Source organism: Plecotus auritus (assembly GCF_963455305.1).
Source record: "Plecotus auritus genome assembly, chromosome: 1".
Classification (NCBI taxonomy): domain Eukaryota; kingdom Metazoa; phylum Chordata; class Mammalia; order Chiroptera; family Vespertilionidae; genus Plecotus; species Plecotus auritus.
In genome coordinates this window covers 73,775,079-73,794,966 of record NC_137770.1, presented here as the reverse complement: position 1 = coordinate 73,794,966, position 19,888 = coordinate 73,775,079, and the positions used below count along the sequence as shown (strand labels likewise).

General features: G+C 41.9%; 1 protein-coding gene across 1 annotated transcript in view; it reads right to left on the bottom strand.

The window, feature by feature from the left end:
* FSIP1 (fibrous sheath interacting protein 1) overlaps nucleotides 1-19,888 on the bottom strand; it is a gene marked incomplete at its 3' end in the record, with an annotated part of 208,983 nt that overhangs the window by 128,796 nt on the left and 60,299 nt on the right. Inside the window, exon 10 of the mRNA XM_080645541.1 lies at nucleotides 17,677-17,817. Within this exon, the coding sequence (XP_080501667.1) occupies nucleotides 17,677-17,817 (141 nt within the window). The remainder of the gene's footprint in view (nucleotides 1-17,676; nucleotides 17,818-19,888) is intronic.

Here is a 19,888-nt window from a genome sequence, read left to right as displayed (position 1 = left end):
GGAGGTGCCCAGGTGGGCCAAGCTGAAAACAAAGGCCAGTTGCTGCTAGTGCCCAGCCACTTAGTGAGAAATATAGGGCACGCTGAGGCCTGATGCGGCTTCTTTGAGAGATTTTAGGAAAATCTGAAATATGAGCAAGACAGGCCATTTACATGGAAAAGCCACTAGAAACAACTTGGTTGGACCAAAAGTTGGGTTAGGCAGGGCCTCAGGGAATCACCAGGGTGGGGTAAACAATGTGAGCCAGGTTGAAGGAGTCTCAGATATGGCACTGCTGGCTCTGAGGAGAGGGCTCATCCAAGGAACAATGGCCGCTGCCAGCACTTGAGTCTGGAAGAAAACTGTTCCCCCAGACTCTCACCCTGATACTGGACAATTCAATTCCTCCCCCTATGCCTCTGGTGCCTTTCAAGCTACTATCCCAGTGCTGGAGCTCAGAGGGAGTGAGTTCGAGTAAGTCTGTGTACAGGCCCTATAAGAGGAACAGTCTGGACTCCAGCAGCCCTCTGTCTCCCTCAGCCTCAATCTCCACTGGTTTTTACAGCCAGAAGTTATGAGGGCTTCTCTTCCTGGCACTGGAACCCTGAGCTGGGGGGCCTGGTGTGGAGTTGAGACCCCTTGCTCCTCAGGAGGGACCTCCACAGCCAAGATATCATTCCGATTCATATCTCCCACACATGGGTGTGGGAACAGCCCCTTCTGCGTTTCTGTCCCTCCTACCAGTTTCAATGTGGCTTCTTCTTTAATCCCCTAGTTGTAGGACAACCACCATTCAGCCAGATTTCAGGTGGTTCTGAATGGTGGTTGTTTAGTTGTAATTTTGATTTGATGTGATCATGGGAGGAGGTGAGTACCACATTTACCTGTGCCGCCATCTTGCCCAGAAGTCCTCTAGTTCAAACTAGTATTTATTAAACTCCAGTATTTCATATTGTTTTTAAATTATATTCTAGAACTTTTTTATTTATAACAAAATATAGATAATCCTTAAAGCAGTGAAAATGTATCAGACATTAAGAGAATGAATACACACGCCACAGACTGGGGGAAATATTTGAAAAACACAGATCTGATAAATGGACTTCCATCCGAAATATTCACAGAACTCTTAAAATTCAATAAGAAGAAAACAAGCAATCCAATCTTACAACGGGAAAAGATCTGAACAGACACTTCACTAAATAAAATAGACAGATGGCAAATAATGATATGAAAAGATGTTCAGCATCACACGTCATTAGGCAATTACAAATTAGGACAGTGAGATAGCACTACACCTATTAGAATGGCTAAACTCCAACACACTGACACTAAATGCTGACAAGAATACAAGGAACAGGAACTCTCATTCCTTCGTGGTGGGAATATAATGATGCAGCCACTTTGGAAGACAGTTTGGCAGTTTCTTACAAAGTTAAATACAGAGTACCATGAGCTCCAACAATCACACTCCTAGGTATTTACCTAAGTAAGCTGGAAACTTACGTCCACACAAAAACCTGCACTCAAATGTTTGCAGTAGTTTTATTCATAGTTGCCAAAACTTGGAAGTAACCAAGATGTGCTTTAGTAAATGAATGTGGTACATATACACAATGGAGTATTTTTCATCAATAAAAAGAAATGAATACATAAAAACATGAAGAAATTTTAAATACATATTGCTAAGTGAAAGAAGCCAATCTAAAATTCTGTATACTCTATTATTCCAACTAGAATAATATGACACTCTGGAAACTATTAAGACAGTAAAAATAAAACATTCTGGAAAATTATAAAGACAGTAAAAAAGATCAGTGGTTGTCAATGATTCATGCGGAGTGAGAGAGGGATGAATAGGTGGAGCACAGGTGATTTTTAAGGCAATGAAACTGCCACATACTTACTCTGTATGATACTATAATGGTGGGTATATGTCATATATTTGTCTAAACCCATAGAATATACAACACAAAGAGTGAACCCTAATGAAAACTATGGACTTCAGTTAACAGTAATGTATCAATATTGGCTCATCAATTGTAAGAAATGTACCACACTATAGCAAGATGTTACTAAGAGGTGAAATTGTGGGTCAATGGTTGCTAAGGATTGAGAGGATAGGAGGAGGAATGAATGAATGAATGAATGAATGGGTAGAACACAGAATATTTAGGAAATGAAATATTTAGGGAATGATATTATAATGGTAGAAACATGACATTATGCATTTGTTAAAATCTATGTAACTGTACAACACAAAAAATATACCCTAGCCCAGCTGGTGTGGCTCAGTAACTGAGTGTTGACCTATGAACCAGGAGGATATGGTTTGATTCCTGGTCAAGGCACATGCCTGGGTTGCAGGCTTGATCCCCAGTGGGGGGCATGCAGGAGGCAGCCAATTGGTGATTCTCTCTCATCATTGATATTTTTATCTCTCTCCCCCTCTCCCTTTCTTTCTGAAATCAATAAAAATATAATTTTTGTGAAAAAGAATACACCCTAATTTAACAAGGATATTAATTCATAATAATATGTTAATATTGGTTCATCAGTTATACCACATTAATGCAAGATGTTAATAATAGGAGAAACTGAAAGTGGGTAGACAGGAATTCTATACTTTCTGTACATTTTTTTTATAAACTATCTAAAACTGTTCTAAAAAATAAAGTCTATTAAAATTTTTATTTCCTAAAAATCCCAAAACACCAATATGAAAGAATATGTTCATAGCAGCATTATTTATAGTAGCTGAGATGTGGAAACAGTCCAAGTGCCCATCAATAGTTGAGTAGATAAAAAAAAGCTGTGGCACATCTACAGTAATAAAAGAGAAAGATGCAAATTGACCGTACATTCGTGAAGCCCAGTAGCCAATCAGGAGTGAGTATGCAAATTAACCCAACAAAGATGGTGGGTTAATTTTCATACACAGGTGCCGAGCGGCCCGAGGGCAGGATGCTTGCATCGTCGCCATGGCGATGATGCAAGTATTTGGCACCGCCCCAACCACTCCAGGCCTCTGGGCAGCGTGGAAAGGCAGAAAGGCAGCTCTGGCCAGAGCCAAGGCAGTGCTGGCAGCCAGGGGAAAGAAGGCCCATTCTTGCACGAATCTTCGTGCATCAGGCCTCTAGTTCTATATAATAAAAACCTAATATGCATATCGACCGAACAGTGGAACAACCAGCAGAATGACACTGACCACCAGGGAGTTGACGCTCAACACCGGAGCTGCCCCAAGCCTGCAGGCCCCGACCCATGGCAGTGGCAGGGCGCAGGGCTGGCAAGCAGGCATTGCCAGGCCATCCAAAGTGGGTGTCAGTGGGGGCCCCCTGATCACCCCACCTGTCACATCCTGATCACCAGCCAGGCCTAGGGACCCTACCCATGCATGAATTTCGTGCACCAGGCCTCTAGTTTATACAATAAAATACTATGCAACTGTAAAAAAGAAGGATCTCTTACCCTTTGAGACAGCTTGGAGGGACCTGGAGAGTATTATGCTAAGCACAATAAGCCAGCATAGAAAGACAAGTATCACATGATGTCACTTATATGTAGAATCTAATGAACAAAATAAACTGATGAACAAAATATATTCAGAGACATTGAAGCATAGAACAGACTGATAAATCTCAAAGGGACGGTGAGGTGGGGAGGTGATTAACCAAAGAACGTACATGCATAACCCACGGACACAAACAACAGTGTGGTGATGGTCTGGGGCAGGGGTTGGGAGCGGGATAGAAGGGGTCGATGGGGGGATAAAGGGATGTCTGTAATACTTTCAACAATAAAGATAAATTTTAAAAGATTTTTTTAATTTATCAGGGAGTTTATTTCTTTATTAAATCTAATATATGTTTCAATTAAAAAACTGTTCAATGTAGAAAGTTTAAGTAATAATAGCTAACACTTTAGAAAGCTAAAGTTAGGAAAGGCACTAAGAAAGGAAGATAAACAGTTGAAAAAAGTCCATCTTGCTGGGGAAAAAATAATAGTGATGTATTCTTGCAAATGTAGGTTGTGTGAGATTATATTTCTTTTTCTTCCTTCTGTCCTCTAGTTCAGAGGCTGATTTGCTGTTCCAGACAAGCAGCATAACAATTTTTCTATGGCTTATTTGAAAATATTGGTGCTGTTCTTACTAGAGAAAGATGATACAAAGCTTTAGAAAATTTACAGGGAGATGAGGGGGAAATAAGTGTAAGTGCCAGAATCCTGTGCAGAGATCAAGGAAAGTCTAAGACCAAGAATTTCCATTTCATTATATTTTCATTTCTGTGAGTTCTAATTGGTTCCATTTCAAATCATCCTTTGCCAAACTCTCAAAAGCCCCTTTTATTTCTTTAAATATATTAAACAGACTTCACATTCTAAAATAGATTATTCTAGCCGAAACCGGTTTGGCTCAGTGGATAGAGCATCGGCCTGCGGACTGGGGGGTCCCGGGTTCGATTCCGGTCAAGGGCATGTACCTTGGTTGCGGGCACATCCCCAGTGGGAGGTGTGCAGGAGGCAGCTGGTCGATGTTTCTCTCTCATCGATGTTTCTAACTCTCTATCCCTCTCTCTTCCTCTCTGTGAAAAATCAATAAAATATATTTTAAAAAAATAAATAAAATAAAATAAAATAAAATAAAATAAAATAAAATAGATTATTCTAAACTGCATTCTACATAGAACTGATTCTATAGTGTGTTTTTTCTATTAACTATTGCTTATAATGGCTTACTAGTAGCCCTGAGCATGAATCCGTGTACCAGTAGCTCGCCAGTAGCTCACTGCTGCCCTCCAGTAGCTCTCCGCCCACTGCCCCACCCTCCTGTAGTTCTCCCTGTCTCCCCTCCCCCTTAACCCTCTCATAGGTTACTGCCCTGCCCCCTCCTGTAGCTCTCCACTGCCCCCTTGTAGCCAGTAGCTCACTCGCTGCCGCCCTCCTGTAGCTCCCTCCACCCCCCCCCCCCATAGCTTGCTGCCCTGCCCCTCCTGTAGCCCTCCGCCACCCACTTGTAGCTCGCTGACCCACCCTCCTGCTGATCCATGATCCGGTCGTTATGCAGTCAGTCATTATGCTTCACGGGGTAACAACCATTTGCATATTACATCTTTATTACATAGGATATGTTTTGGGGGGTGGGGTCTTTATTGTGAATTCATGGTCCTCCAACTTTATTTGTGGAAACTACTTAAGGTATAGATTTAAATTGTGTTCTTCCAGAGAGATTTCCCTTTCCTTCTACCAGGAGCCAAGAGCACTGCCAACTAAGACCACTTTCAAGTAAACATTCAACTTGGGGTTTTCAGGCCCTACAAATAGTATGAACTCAAACCCAAAACCTACCTTCTTGCAGGCTTGTAGTTAAAAATTCTCACGGGAGACTCTTGTTTCCCATACCACTCACAGACAAAGCAAAGACAGATAGACAGATGTAGATACAGATAAAGATACAGATACGTGGATACAAATTTCCACCTCTCCCTCTTCAGAGCAGGTTTTTCCTAGTTCATCCACTGAGGTTTTAACCATTTTGTGTGCCAACTCTATGGCGGAGTTCTGGTTTGACCTCCTCAGTCTCCTGAGCCCCTATACATGGGCTGTTAAAACCCAAACTTCAGGCAATTAGAGATTGGGGACAAATGCTGCCTCCAGGGGCCACTTACCTCTCCTGATTCACACTATCCTGTCATCTCTGTCCTCCAAGGAATTCCCTTACTTTTCTGCCAGCTCATCCATGCCTTAAAAAATTACTTTTAAAAAAATACACTTTATCCATCATATTTAGTTTTGCTCTACTAAGAGGAGTTTCTTTACACATCTAGTCTGCCATATAGCTAGTAATAGAATGCTCAACCCAGAGATTTGGCACAGGGGGCTGGCTGCAAGGGCTAATTTTCTCCTATTTCTAAATATGAAACTTTATAGAATTCATAGTCCCAGGCAGTATTTTTTCATTTTGTTTCAGCTTCTTCCAACTTCCTTCTATGCCCAAGGAAACCCCACACTGGCCCCAGTTCCACACAGTGAACCTGGTTCTGGTCCCAGCCTCACATGCATCACTTGATCTCACATCAGTCAAACTCCCAACTGAAGTTCTGCTAAGTCGTGTGTTACACTTGCTTGTCTGCTCCACGGAGTAATATATCTTGCTGTATTATTATGCTATGTCTTAAATTTTCTACACGGCAGGAGCCATGGTAAGTATAAAATTAGGTCAACACATGACGTTGACCAGAAATCAAAATTAAACTATTTTTATTGAATTTACAGGTAGAATTTCATGGGCACTTTTTTCATGTATCCTATATGTTTTCTCCTAAAACACTAGTATAAAAGCTAGAGCATCAGTGACTGATGGTATCATTTTATTCATACAGGATGTTGAGAATAAGAATTTGATAAAGATAACCTCCAATAAACCAGAGATGGAGGCCTCTATAGTTCCACATAATATACATGAGCCAAAGAGCTAAAAACCAAAGACCAGGGCAGAATCTAGAGATACCGAGACATCACTACGTAGGAGGAACACAGGCCCAGAAAACAAAAGATGGAGGTAAAGAAGGGGGAGGGCAGCTACACCCCAATGACTGAGAGCCAGGAAGTTGGTTGCTCAGAACCATGGCCTCCACATCAGAGATCAGGATGGGCCTGCACTCAGTGCTCTCCAAGCTAGTGCCAGTCCTCAACCTGTTTGTTACCTGTCTGCTAGGAGATAAAGAGCTATGCCAGGACTTAAATAAACCATGTTACAAATACATTTTTCTTGATGAAATAAAGAAGGTATATGCATGTTCTGGTGAAAGTTCCTTAATCCACACCACCTCCCTCCCCAAGTAACACAGAGTTCTCTGACCATCTCCATTGAGATTATTGCTTTAGATAATCCTGCTTTGGCCAGAGGGAGCCTTAGAGGGTAATCACAGGTAGGTCTAGGACAGGGGTGAGCAAACTTTTTGACTCGAGGGCCACAATGGGTTCTTAAACTGGACCAGAGGGCCGGAACAAAAGCATGGATGGAGTGTTTGTGTGAACTAATATAAATTCAAAGTAAAGGAGCGGAGGGGAGAGCAAGAGAACCGGATAGAACAGCTGGATCCGGCCCGCGGGCCATAGTTTGCCCAAGGCTGGTCTAGGATCTGAAGGTTTATAAAAAGAAAAACAACACAACTGGCTCTAGACAGTTAAAAAAAATAATGAAGGGTAAAGACGACATGAATACTAATAACACTTCCATTGGAAAAAAATCATTTAAGAATCTATACTAATAAAAGGGTAATATGCTAATTAGATCAGACATCTTCCAGAGGACCTTCCAGACATCCTTCCTGACAAAGCCATGGTGGCAGGGCCGAGGCAGAGGCAGTTAGAGGTGATCAGGCTGGCAGGGGAGAGCAGTTAGGGCGATCAGGCAGGCTCCAGTAGTCCCACACACAGAGGGCAACCTGCGGCGGGGGCAGGGCTGGCGAGCGGGCAGTAACAGCTGACCTCTCAGTCCCTTCCCCCGGCCATCAGGCACTGATCACCCTATGGCAAAAGGGGAACCAGGGTTTTGGCAGGGGGCGGGGCCGGCTGTGGGGAGCTAGGAAGATGGCCCTGATCGTAGGCCAGGCCTAGGGACTATACCCGCACACGAATTTCATTCGCTGAGCCTCTAGTTTATTATAATGAAAGAATGATATTAAAAATGACCTTAAGTGTTAAAAAAGAAATTAAATGGGATGTTAATTCCAGGTTAACATCCAAATAAAAGGCTTGAGTTCAACCCCTAAAACTAATAATTTTTATTTATGCATTCTAATTTTATGACAACAAATGCTATAATGGTTAAATGTGTTTTATATGTATAAATAGCATATTGTAATTTTTACAGGATTTATTTTAATTCATTGGTTATATTTAATTATATCCTTCAGTGAGATATTATTTGTTTATTTCTTGAAGCATGTACATGCACTTATTCCATATAACCATATCCATGGTACATGGACTCAACCAATGAACTCTGAAAATTAATTAAGAAAGCAAAAGACGAGGTATGTTAGGACATAACTAACTTTATTATCTATTTCTAAAGCCTCTGCTCTACAATAAAGCTTTAAGGAAAAAACAAGTAATATTATGTAAAAAATTTGCCATCAAAATTTTCATTTTTAAAAAAATGGCGACAGAATAGACAGACGTGTTCCGAGCCTTGTCCCGGAGCAGAAAGAAAGAACAGCTGAGGGTCGCACGAGGAGTGTTTGTTGGCAACTTAAGGGACAGCTGAACTCCAGGAGAAGGTGGGGGACTGCTAGATGGGGTCCTCCTGACTGGGCAGCCCCCACTGTGACTGGGTCCCCTCCCAGAGCTGCGGGCTCAGACACGGAGTCTGCGCCATCTTGGACCAGAAAGTGGAGCTTATCGGAAGCCTGAAAATCCACAACTGCGGCACCCACAGAACAGCTGCGAGCCCCAGAACACCGGTCCCCAATTGGTGCAAACACGTGGATTCAGAGGAGCTCTACACTCCACCACGGAAAGGTCAGATTTCGCCTGGGATAAGGTGAGGTCTCTGGTCCTGGTGGAAGAGAGGAACGCACGTTTTGCGGGAGCTGGAGGACCAGGGAAGTCTGTGCCTAGAAAAATCTGTGGCTGTTGGGACTGGTGTGATCCGTGAATGTGGAAGGGGGTCCTCAGAGCTGCTAACAGAAGGGATCTCTAAAAAGCAACCCATTTTGATCTGACGTGCAGGGACACCCTAAGAATTTCAAAGGTGTGCCGGCTGCTTAGACTTGCGCGCAGACCCATTGTTCGCACACTTTTCCTCTTCAAATCCTTGCTTTTGATTACTAAGCCCAATACATAGGATCACCCAGTTGGGGACACCCTGGGAGACTGCGGGGGAAAGTTGTTTTTCTGAAACCTGGGAATCGGAGCGGGGAGTGACCATCGGAGAGCTAGCCCTGAGGCAGCCCACTTCCACAAACCGGTATTGAGTGCCATAGGGAAAGAAGGCTCTAAACACAAGCTAGAGAGTCCATATATAGACCTGGAAATCAATCCAGAAACACTGCCACCCAGGGGCTGAATCACAAATTGACTCTTGTGTAATCCTATCTAATACCATGTTCCCCGAAAATAAAACATCCTCTGAAAATAAGACCTACTTACAGGTTTCCTTCTGAGTGAAATATAAGGCATCCCCCAAAAATAAGGCCCAGGCTCTGTCTCAGAATGAAAATTAATTTACCGTAAACTGGTCGCTAGGGCCGCCCCGACTGGCATCTAGCAACCAGTGACGTTACGCGGAGTCCTGACGTCACTGCTGTGTGGAGGCGGAGCGGAGGTCGGAGTGAGCGGCGAGTGCGGGGCGGGAGAGAGGAGGAGACTTTCGCAGATGCGAGTAGAAGAACAGGAGGATTAGAGCGGACGGGACGCGGCGAAGGTGGTGAGTGCTGGTCTGTCTCTGGTGACACTACCTGATGCTCGCGGCCACCTTCATGATGACTGAAGGTTCTCAGTCAGTGGCAGACCCTGCTCCAGCCCAGATCCAGGCCCCAGCAAGCCCAGTGACAGTCCCCAGGCAGGCCCCAGGGGGTAAATGTCTGATAAAGGGGTAGGGGGGATGTCTGGTGAAGGTGTTCAGTGGCACAGGGGTGGGGGGAGGGGGATCACTTAAAATGACACAGGAGGATCAGAGGGGGCAATCAAAATGACACAGGAGGATCAAAAGGGGTTACTAAAATGGTAATCCCCCCTCTGATTCTCCTGTGCCATTTTGATGCCCCCCTCTGATCCCCCCTGTGTCATTTTGAGTGATCCCCTCCCCCCACCTTGATACCCCAATTCCTTTTTTTAACCCCTAGAAATGAGCACAAAAAGAAAAAGCTACTCCGTGGAGTACAACAAAGGAGTCGTGGAAGACTCTTGGGGCCAAAATCTTACTGCTTTCTGCAAAGAGAAGATGTTGAGTATCCGATTGGTCCGAAAATGGCGAGCAGAGTATGGTAACCTCATTGAACAAGTGGACAAGGGAAATGCTAAAAAGCGCAAGTGTGGATCAGGTCGGCAACCATTATTTTCCGAGCTGGAAGACCTGATCTGTGAATGGGTTGTTGACAGGAGAGCAAAGGCTTTGGTTGTGAATAGGGCTCAGATTCAAGAATTTGCCCTTGCAATGGCACCACAGTTTGACATAGCCCCCGAAGACTTCAAAGCATCACAACACTGGCTGGATAATTTCCTTCAGCGAAGTGAACTGTCTTTAAGAAGATCTACCAACATTGTTTAGGTTGGAAGATACTCAAGTTATTAAGCGAGTACTTGCATTCAAGTCCTTTATTGATGAAGGGAAACCATAAAAATACTAGAGGAATCCACAGGCAGAAAAATCTCAGACATATGCCGAAAGAACTTCTTCACTGATACTGCCCCTAGGGCAATGGAAGCCAAGGAGAATATAAACAAATGGGACTACATAAAAATAAAAAGCTTTTTCACAGCAAAAGAAACTATCAACAAAACAATGAGAAACCCCACTGTATGGGAGAACATATTTGCAAATGTTATCACTGATAAAGGCTTAATCTCCAACATCTACAGACAGCTTATACAACTTAATAAAAGGAAGATAAATAATCCAATAAAAAAATGGGCAACTGACCTAAATAGAATCTTTTCGAAAGAAGACAGAAGGAAGGCCAAGAGACATATGAAAACATGCTCAAAGTCACTAATTATCTGAGAGATGCAAATCAAAACGACAATGCGATACCATCTCACTCCTGTCAGAATGGCTATCATCAACAAATCAACAAACGACAAGTGTTGGCGAGGATGCGGAGAAAAAGGAACCCTCGTGCACTGCTGGTGGGAATGCAGACTGGTGCAGCCACTGTGGAGAACAGTATGGAGTTTCCTCAAAAAACTGAAAATGGAACTCCCATTTGACCCAGTCATCCCACTCCTAGGAATATATCCTAAGAAACCAGAAACACCAATCAGAAGGGATATATGCACCCCTATGTTCATAGTAGCACAATTTACAATAGCTAAGATTTGGAAACAGTAGGTGCCCGTCAGCAGATGACTGGATCAGAAAACTATGGTACATCTACACAATGGAATTCTATGCTGCCATAAAAAAGAAGGAATTATTACCATTTGTAGGCACCTGGATGGAATTAGAGACCATTATTCTAAGTGAAATAAGCCAGTCAATGAAAGAAAAATACCACATGATCTCACTCATTTGTGTATAATAAAAAACATTATAAACTGATGAACCAAAAGATAGATACAGAGGCAGTAAAGCATCAAACACTGTCAAATTACAGCAGGAAGGTTAGGGAGAGGTGGGGGAAATAAGAGATCAACTGAAGGACTTATATGCATGCATATAAGAGTAACCAATGGATGCAAAACATTGTGGGTTGAGGGCATGTATGGGAGTGGGGGGGGGCAATGGTAAGATATGTACACATATAATACCTTAATAAAAATATATATAAAGAAAAAAATTTTTTCATTTTTAGGGTAACTTCCTTGATATGTCACTTCATTCAGAAACATCACAATACCTACTACACCTTATATAATAATATCAAGTCTGCTTTATCTTAATACAAGTAGCCCTGTGCACGAATCCATGCACCAGTAGCTCTCTGCCGCCCTCCTGTAGCTCTCTGCCCACTGTCCCGCCCTCCTGTAGCTCCTCCCGCCCCCCCTCACCCCTCATCCCCCATAGCTTGCTGCCCTGCCCCCTCCTGTAGCTTTTCTCCGCCTGCTTGCATTTCGCTGCTCTGGTCGTTACACGGTTGGTCGTTACACCTCAAGGCATAATGGATAATTAGCATATTCCTCTCTTATTATATAGGACTAGAGGCCCGTTGCAGGAAGATGCCTGCAAGAACAGGGCTTCCAGTGGGCTTCCCTCCCGCCACCGCCACCCCTCCCACCCCCCGTGCTTTCCCTTCCCTCCTGCTGCCTCTGCCCCCCACCCCGCACTTTTCCTCCCGCCCGGGCTGCCTCCCCCACACCCCCGTGCTTTCCCTCCCACCGCTGCCCTGTGCTTTCCCTTCCCTCCAGCCACCTCTGCCCCCCACCCCGTGCTTTCCCTCTCGCCCTCGCTGCTGCCCCATGCTTTCCCTCCCACCGCCACCCCGCACTTTTCCTCCGGCCGCCGCCGCCCCCCCACCCCCTGCGCTTTCCCTCCCGCAGCCACCGCACCCCCACTGCGCTTTCCCTCCCGCCGCCACGTTGCTTTACGCTTTCCCTCCATCTTCCTGCTATGCTGTCTGCATTCTTCACTCCATCTGTGTATGCAAATTAACCGCCATCTTTCCTTGGGTTAATTTGCATACTTGCTCTGATCGGCTGGTGGGCGTAGTGGAGTGATGGTTAATTTGCATGTTTCTCCTTTATTAGTGTAGATTATGTAGGATATGTAAAGAATCATAATCCAGAAAAAAAGTCCTTACTACCTTTTCAAATTTTTATTATATAGGCAGATACAAGATATAACTCCTTTTGTTCCAAAATATTAGAAATTGAAATCTACTGATGTATTTTATAAATGCACTAAAAATTGTAGTTGAAACAAAATAAGTCAATGAAAAACACCCTTTTAAAAAGTTAGGCTCATTTATTCATTCCAGAATAATTTCTAAATATCTGCCATATACCTATAACTGCTCAACCATTAAATGATACTATTCAGTTGCAAGAAGTTTTGTCAAGATTTCTCTAACAAATGATACAGATATATCCTTCTGGAAATTTTATGTTCTACTTGTTTCAAAATGTGTTTCTTTGCCAATGTTTATAATTTAACTCTTAATGTATAAATCCCACTCTCAAAATTTCACAGCCAAATATTTGGCATTATTATTGCACACACCTGCCACCACCTACAGAAGAAAAAAAAAAAACAAGGGTATACACCCTATAAAAATATAAGTTTGTGTGTCAATGTTATCTTATCCATCTTCCTAAAAGCTGTTACCAAAAAAAAAAAAAAAAAAAAAGATTAAATAATTTCTATAGTTCTGAACAATGACACCAAAAAGAGAGTATAACTACTTTTCCAAGTCAGATCTAAATTATTATAGAAACATTAAAGCATACTAGTCTTCGAGTTTAACCACAAACATGTCAGGTTGTTTGGAGTTATGTTGAATTTGGAAAAGATGTATAAACAGTTCCTTAAGGTTTTTAGTGAAAAGCCCACATTGATAGGTGGTCTCAAATCTTAGCTAAAAATTAACTGAACTATACAGGTGTAACTGAAAGAGGTTGGAATAATGAAAAGTTCACAGGATGAAGTGTTTAAAAAATTGGGGATTGGCCCAAGTCTACCACTAACTAATTGTGATTCTTTGAAAAATTATTTAGCTGTTCGTGACTAGTTTCTAATCTGTAGAACTGGCCCAAATGACCTCTAAGTTGCCTTCAGCTCTCACATTCTATAATTCTAATTCAATGGCATGTTTTGTAATTGAAGGTAGACCCTCCATCCATTCACTGAGCAGAAGAAACCCTCCAATCTTCTGATTGGGGTCCATGTGTTCTCATACTAGGTTAAATAGCAAGAGCATGTGGAAATATGAATCAGAACACAAGAAATTATCATCTTTTGTGAACCACATTCTTATCCACAATGCCCAGCAACAAGGCCTAGAGTGCTAAACAATTTGGTGCAATAATGACAATGCAGTTCACCAAACAAGGCCAAGCTCACTGGTTTCCAGGAAACTGAAAAGGGAAAGAATGTAGAAAGAAATAGTAGAGACTTTAAATGATGGAAAAAATGAATAAAGTTCAAACTGAGAATGAAAGAGACACAATAAAGATCTAAAAAGTATGGTCAATGCACTTAGAAGATTGGAACCATGAAAAGCTTTTCCTAACAATACTAACAAAACATCTTTGAGAACATTTTATTACTAAAGGAGTCAATGAGATAAGAACAGATTGATTATTCTGTCGGGGGGAGGGGGACTTCAGGGGGGAGCAAAACAGAGAAAAAAACTCATGGACAACAACAGTGTGGTGACTGCTGAGAGGCAGAGTAGAGGAGGGTATAGGGTAATAAATGGTGATGGATGGAGACATGACTTGGGGTGATGAACACATAATACAGTGTACAGATGATGTGTTGTGGAATTGTGCACCTGAAACCTGCATAATTTTGTTAACCAGTGTCACCCTAATAAGTTAAATAAAAAGAAAAAAATGCAAGACTAAAATTGAATTATTTTGATTCATGAAAGCTACAATTATTATGCAACTTCATTAAAGGTATTTTTATCTAATCCAAGAAGTTAAAGATGTTCCTTTTTAAAAAAAACAACAAACATCCCATTAGTCTTAGTGTCACAATGGAACATTCAATATCTCAAAAAATTATACCAAATATGAGTTATTGTTACTATTTAACTTAGTCAAAAATTACATCATTACTGCCCAGGCCAGTGTGGCTCAGCTGGTTAACACTGTCCCATGCACCAAGAGGTCGCCAGTTCAATTCTTGGTCAGGGCACATGCCTGGGGTGCAGACTTGATCCCCAAGAGGGGGTATGCAGGAGGCAGCTAATCAACGTGATCAATGTTTCTTTCTCACATCAATGTTTCTCTCTCTCCCTGTCCCTTCCTCTCTCTCTAAAATCAATAAAAATATTTTTAAATACATCATTATATTAAAGGGTTAAATATATATGTATAAATAAAATAATAAAACTGCCTCATTATGACTCTCTTTTCTTTAGAAATATTTATTTCTTTACCCAAATTAGTGTTTAAAACAATATTCTATTGTAATAGAGAAACTAAGACAAAACTATAAAATTAGCCATTTACAGAAGCTATCATTCAGAAAGCATATTATCTGGTCTATAGACAGCAGCAATATATATATATCAATCTCACATTTTCATAAAACGTGTTATTAAACTTCCAAAAATAACTTTCAATAGAATACTTAAGCCAACTACTACTAAATATTTAGGAAATAAACAAATTGAGTTTTAGATTATATAAATAACACCATTTCTCACCAAAAGTAAGTATTCCAAGAATCACAGGCAAAAGGACAAGGTGAACTAGCCCTAGCCTAATTTCACAGCCACAAACCAAGTCTCTAAGAAACTGAGAGGGATTTAAGGTAACAGAGCAGGGCACTGACGACACTGAAACAAAGACTCAGGTCTCCAGATTCCCAGCCCACAAAGTATCTAGAAGCTTGTGAGGCACAATGGGCTTTGCAGAGTTTGAAATAGACACAGTCTCTTCCCTCAAAAGTACACACACAGTACACAACATGATATTGTGAAACACTAAGCAATTAAAACATAAAGACAATATAAATACAGGCCAACTCCCATGTGCCTTTATCAACCAGATACCAGTTTCTGAAAGTGTTGACTACAAAATACAAAACTGAAATTATCATTTGTATGAGGGATTCCAAGTATTTTTCCCACGAATATTACTGGTTATAAAAAAAACTTATCACACTTTAATTATAAAAAAAAAACAATATTAATCATGAAAAGTAAATCAGTACCAGAAAGGTAGTATAGCACAGTTGTTAAAAGCTAATCATTTGAATGCTTTCTTACACTTACTAGCTATATAACCTTAAGGAAGTTACTCAACCTCTCTGTGCCTCCATTTCCTCACCTATAATTGAAGGTAATAGTGTTTACCTCTTAGAGTGGTTGTGAAGATTAGATAAGTTAATACATTGTAAAATACTTGGAACAGTGCCTGGCACATAGTAGGTACACAATAATTGCTCTCCTCTATTCATATGTTATTCTTCTCCACTTAGTCAACAACGACCTCTTGACACTTATCATGTCTCAAGTCTAGCCAACCTTCAGAAGCCACTGGAATAAAATATAAGTTTCCTAAAGGACCCAGGTTTTGAGTAAAAAATTAAATAATGATAGAGATAAGATAAAAAAAAGAACAGATACATGTTCAAGGCATGAGATAAATGATCAGAAATCAGAAAAACTGAATTATAGAAAATGTAGTCTTTGCCTGTCTTAGATTGGTAGGTCTGAGAGGAGAAGAACCAACAGTTTTCGAAGCAGGTCAAACCAGTCATTTTATTTGACACATCCAGCTTGAAATGCTCCATCACCACCACAACTATTCGCCAAAAGCCCTTTACACTTCTTAACCATTCCTACTTCTTCTACTTCTTCCCCATATCTACAGACACAAGGGAAAAAAATTCCTCAGAAAATAAAAATAGAGGTCTCCCTGAAATATAATCCCTGTTAAATTTCCCATAAAAGTAAATAAAAATGAATTATGAAGCAAAACACAATGCATCTATTCCCTTCAGATCTGCTGCCTGGCTGTCATCTATTCCCTTCAGATCTGCTGCCTGGCTGTCATAGCAGACCTGGATATCCTGAGGCTCCAGGTGGGGGCTGCTGTCCATGGCTGGCAAATGCTAAGAGCAGTTCACAAGGATGTGATCCTGAAGGGCGAAGAATCTCAGTCAGGATCAGTGCACGCTCTTGGAGAGCTCTGAGATCAGAATTTAACCAAAATCACTTACCTGATGTCACTCCCATGGAGCAGCATATAAAATGGATGATGAGAGAAGAGAGTGACGAGGTTATTAGTGGCTACACAGGAGGTGGCAATGCTGAGAAGGGTAACACAAGTCAGGACAGAAAAAATGTTCAAAGAGCCATAAGGAACTATTTTAAGATAAATTACACAGACTGCTTAAAACTTAATGGGGCTTGAAGATCACCCAAGATAATAGGACTTAGTAGAAGACAGAAAGTAGGTACTGCTGGCAATTATGACAAGACTAGCTCTGGAAAAGAGGATGTAGGTAGTTCAGCCTTATCATGTTTAATTTTAGGTAAAAGCCAAGTATCCAACTGGAAACATCCTATGGGTAGCTGAAAAAATCATAATCTTATAGAGCATTTTTAAATAGGAGATCACAATTTAATTGATTTAAGAGCTTTCTCTCATCAGCAATTACATATCTTTAAATGGCAAGTATTTAAAACATGAAATAGGCTCAAGAAGGATTTGGAATACATTAAAAATAATGAGAAATGCCCTGGCCAGTGTGGCTCAGTTGGTTGAGCAATGTGATCCCATGCACAGAGAGTTGAGGGTTTGATTCCCAGTCAGGACACATGCCCACACTGTGGACTCAATCGCCAGTACAGCGTTTGCAGGAGGTAGCCAATCAATGTTTCTCTCTGATCAATGTTTCTCTCTCCCTCCCCCTTCCTCTCTAAAATCAATACAAACATTTTTCAAAGAAAAAGATGAGTAATGTTTTATGAATTATTAACAAAAAGGTGGGAATATTTAAGTGGTAAGTTCAATATGTAGATAGAATTTTATGCAGAGCAATACCAAATTTTTCCACACACATATACAAAACAGATATTTATATCACTGTAAAACAGAATATTAGACATATGGATCATTATTCTGACTTCAGTATTTCACAGATTTATTATGTCATATAAATTAAGTATAATACTCCTTTAAGTTCTATAAATCATTATTAGCTTTCATTCCAATTTTTACTGACAAATTCCCATGTCAGTTCTCATGACAGATTTAACACATAAATCCCCCATAAAACAGTCAAAGGAAACCGAAATCTTCTTAAATATAATCATTGGTTACAATTAAACTTTAAATAACAAAAAAACTTACCATATTTTCCTTCATCATTCTCAACTTTTCATCTATCTCTCTCAGCCGATTTTGCTGATCCCGTTGCTCTTTGGTGTTCCGAAGTACCTTTTCCCCTGGAGTTATTTCCATACTTTTATCATCATCATTAAGGTCAGGTTCCTAATTTAAAAAAGAAATAATTCATGCGCAGGCTGAAAATGTACCATCACACACCAATCTAAAGCAACTGAGCTTTGAAGGTTGGCTTTGCTTCTCAAACAATATGTCTTCCCTTAAAATCCAACATAATAAAGTGCTAATCTGCAAATGATTGCCACACCCTCACACCGTAATGGCTCAGACACTCAACACTGGGAAGAGAGGAATGGGGACCAGCCAGGCACAAATGAGCTCGTGAGAGAGGAATGGGGACCAGCCAGGCACAAATGAGCTCGTGAGAGAGGAATGGGGACCAGCCAGGCTGCGACCTGGGAGAGGGACAAGCCGCATGCCCCATAGTCCCTGCAGTCCCGGGCACCAGCAGCTGTGCCTGCAGCCCAGGAGAGGAACAAGCCACCCACCCCGCAGTCCTGGGCACCTGTGGCTGTGGCCCAGGCGAAGCCGCCCGCCCACGGTCCTCTGCGGCTGCAGCCAGCCCGGGCGAAGCCGGCCTGGGTCCTAGGTGCCTGCGGCCAGCCAGAGGGAGGGAAGCCCAGGTCCCGGGTGCCTGAAACCAGCCAGAGGAGGGAATGCTGGGTCCCGGGTGCGGGCGAGGCAGAGGCGGTTAGGGGCGATCAGGCCAGCAGGGAAGCAGTTAGGGGTGATCAGGCAGGCAGGCAGAGGTGGTTAGGGAAGATCAGGCAGGCAGAGGTGGTTAGGGGTGATCAGGCAGGCAGGCAGAGGGTTTAGGGGCGATCAGGCAGGTAGGCAAGGGAGTGGTTAGGAGCCAGTGGTCCCGGATTGCAAGAGCAGTTGGACATCCCCCGAGGAGTTCTGGATTGGAGAGGGTGCAGGTGGGCTAAGGGATCCCCCCTCCCCCGTGCACGAATTTCATGCACCGGGTGTCTAGTGATATTTATAATTCTCTAAACTCAACCTATTTGAGAAAGGAAAGGCCCGACTGTACATAAAGCAAGGAGGGAAATAAACTCAAATCATATGGGAAATAGCAAGTTAAGAGTGGAAAAGCAGTGGTCAGGAAGCAGTAACCTGGGCTCTGGTCCCTGTTCTGTACTTATCAGCTTGAAATTTGGGCAAATCACTGTTTCTGTAGATTCAAGTTATCATATATAAATAATAAGAAAAACCCCTGCCCATCCACATTATGAGAGGCAGCTGTGTAATAGTGAAAAGGGACCTAGACTTGGCAAAGTCAAGCTTTGAATCCTGACTCTCCCTGTTCCTAAGATGGCCTTAGGGCAGCAGTTGGCAAACCGCAGCTCGTGAGCCACATGCGGCTCTTTGGCCCCTTGAGTGTGGCTCTTCCACAAAATACCACAACCTGGGTGAGTCTATTTTGAAGAAGTGGCATTAGAAGAAGTTTAAGTTTAAAAAATTTGGCTCTCAAAAGAAATTTCAATCGTTGTACTGTTGATATTTGGCTCTGTTGACTAATGAGTTTGCCGACCACTGCCTTAGGGAAACCAAGCAACCTCTCTGAGCCTCAGTTTCACAATTTGCAAAATAATTAATAATAATAATGGTAATAATAATAATGGAGGAGGTGGAGGAGAAAAAGAAGATCTAACCTAAAAGTCCATAGTAGGACTGCAACAAATCTTAGTGCATAACAAATGTGAGCTGAATATGTCCTTTCAAAGAATAAGCATTATATAATGAAAGTATGTTATTATCATTAATATTTAAACTGATAGGACCATATTCTCCCAAAGTTAGTATTATTTCTAGGTAATATAAAAGGTTATTTCTTGACAGTAAGTCAGTCCTACGTTTATAACTAAACTTCCTATCTTTTCACCCAGAGATCTCTTACTCTGTGTTGCCATGTAGGTGACTGGCATAGATGTCATTTTTGAAGTTACTCAAGACAGAATCCTCTCACATTTTCATTCCTTACATACATTTGGTCATCAAGAATAGTCACCATTTGCCGAAACCAGTTTGGCTCAGTGGAAAGAGCGTCGGCCTGCGGACTGAAGGGTCCCGGGTTCGATTCCGGTCAAGGGCATGTACCTTGGTTGCGGGCACATCTCCAGTGGGAGGTGTGCAGGAGGCAGCTGATCGATGTTTC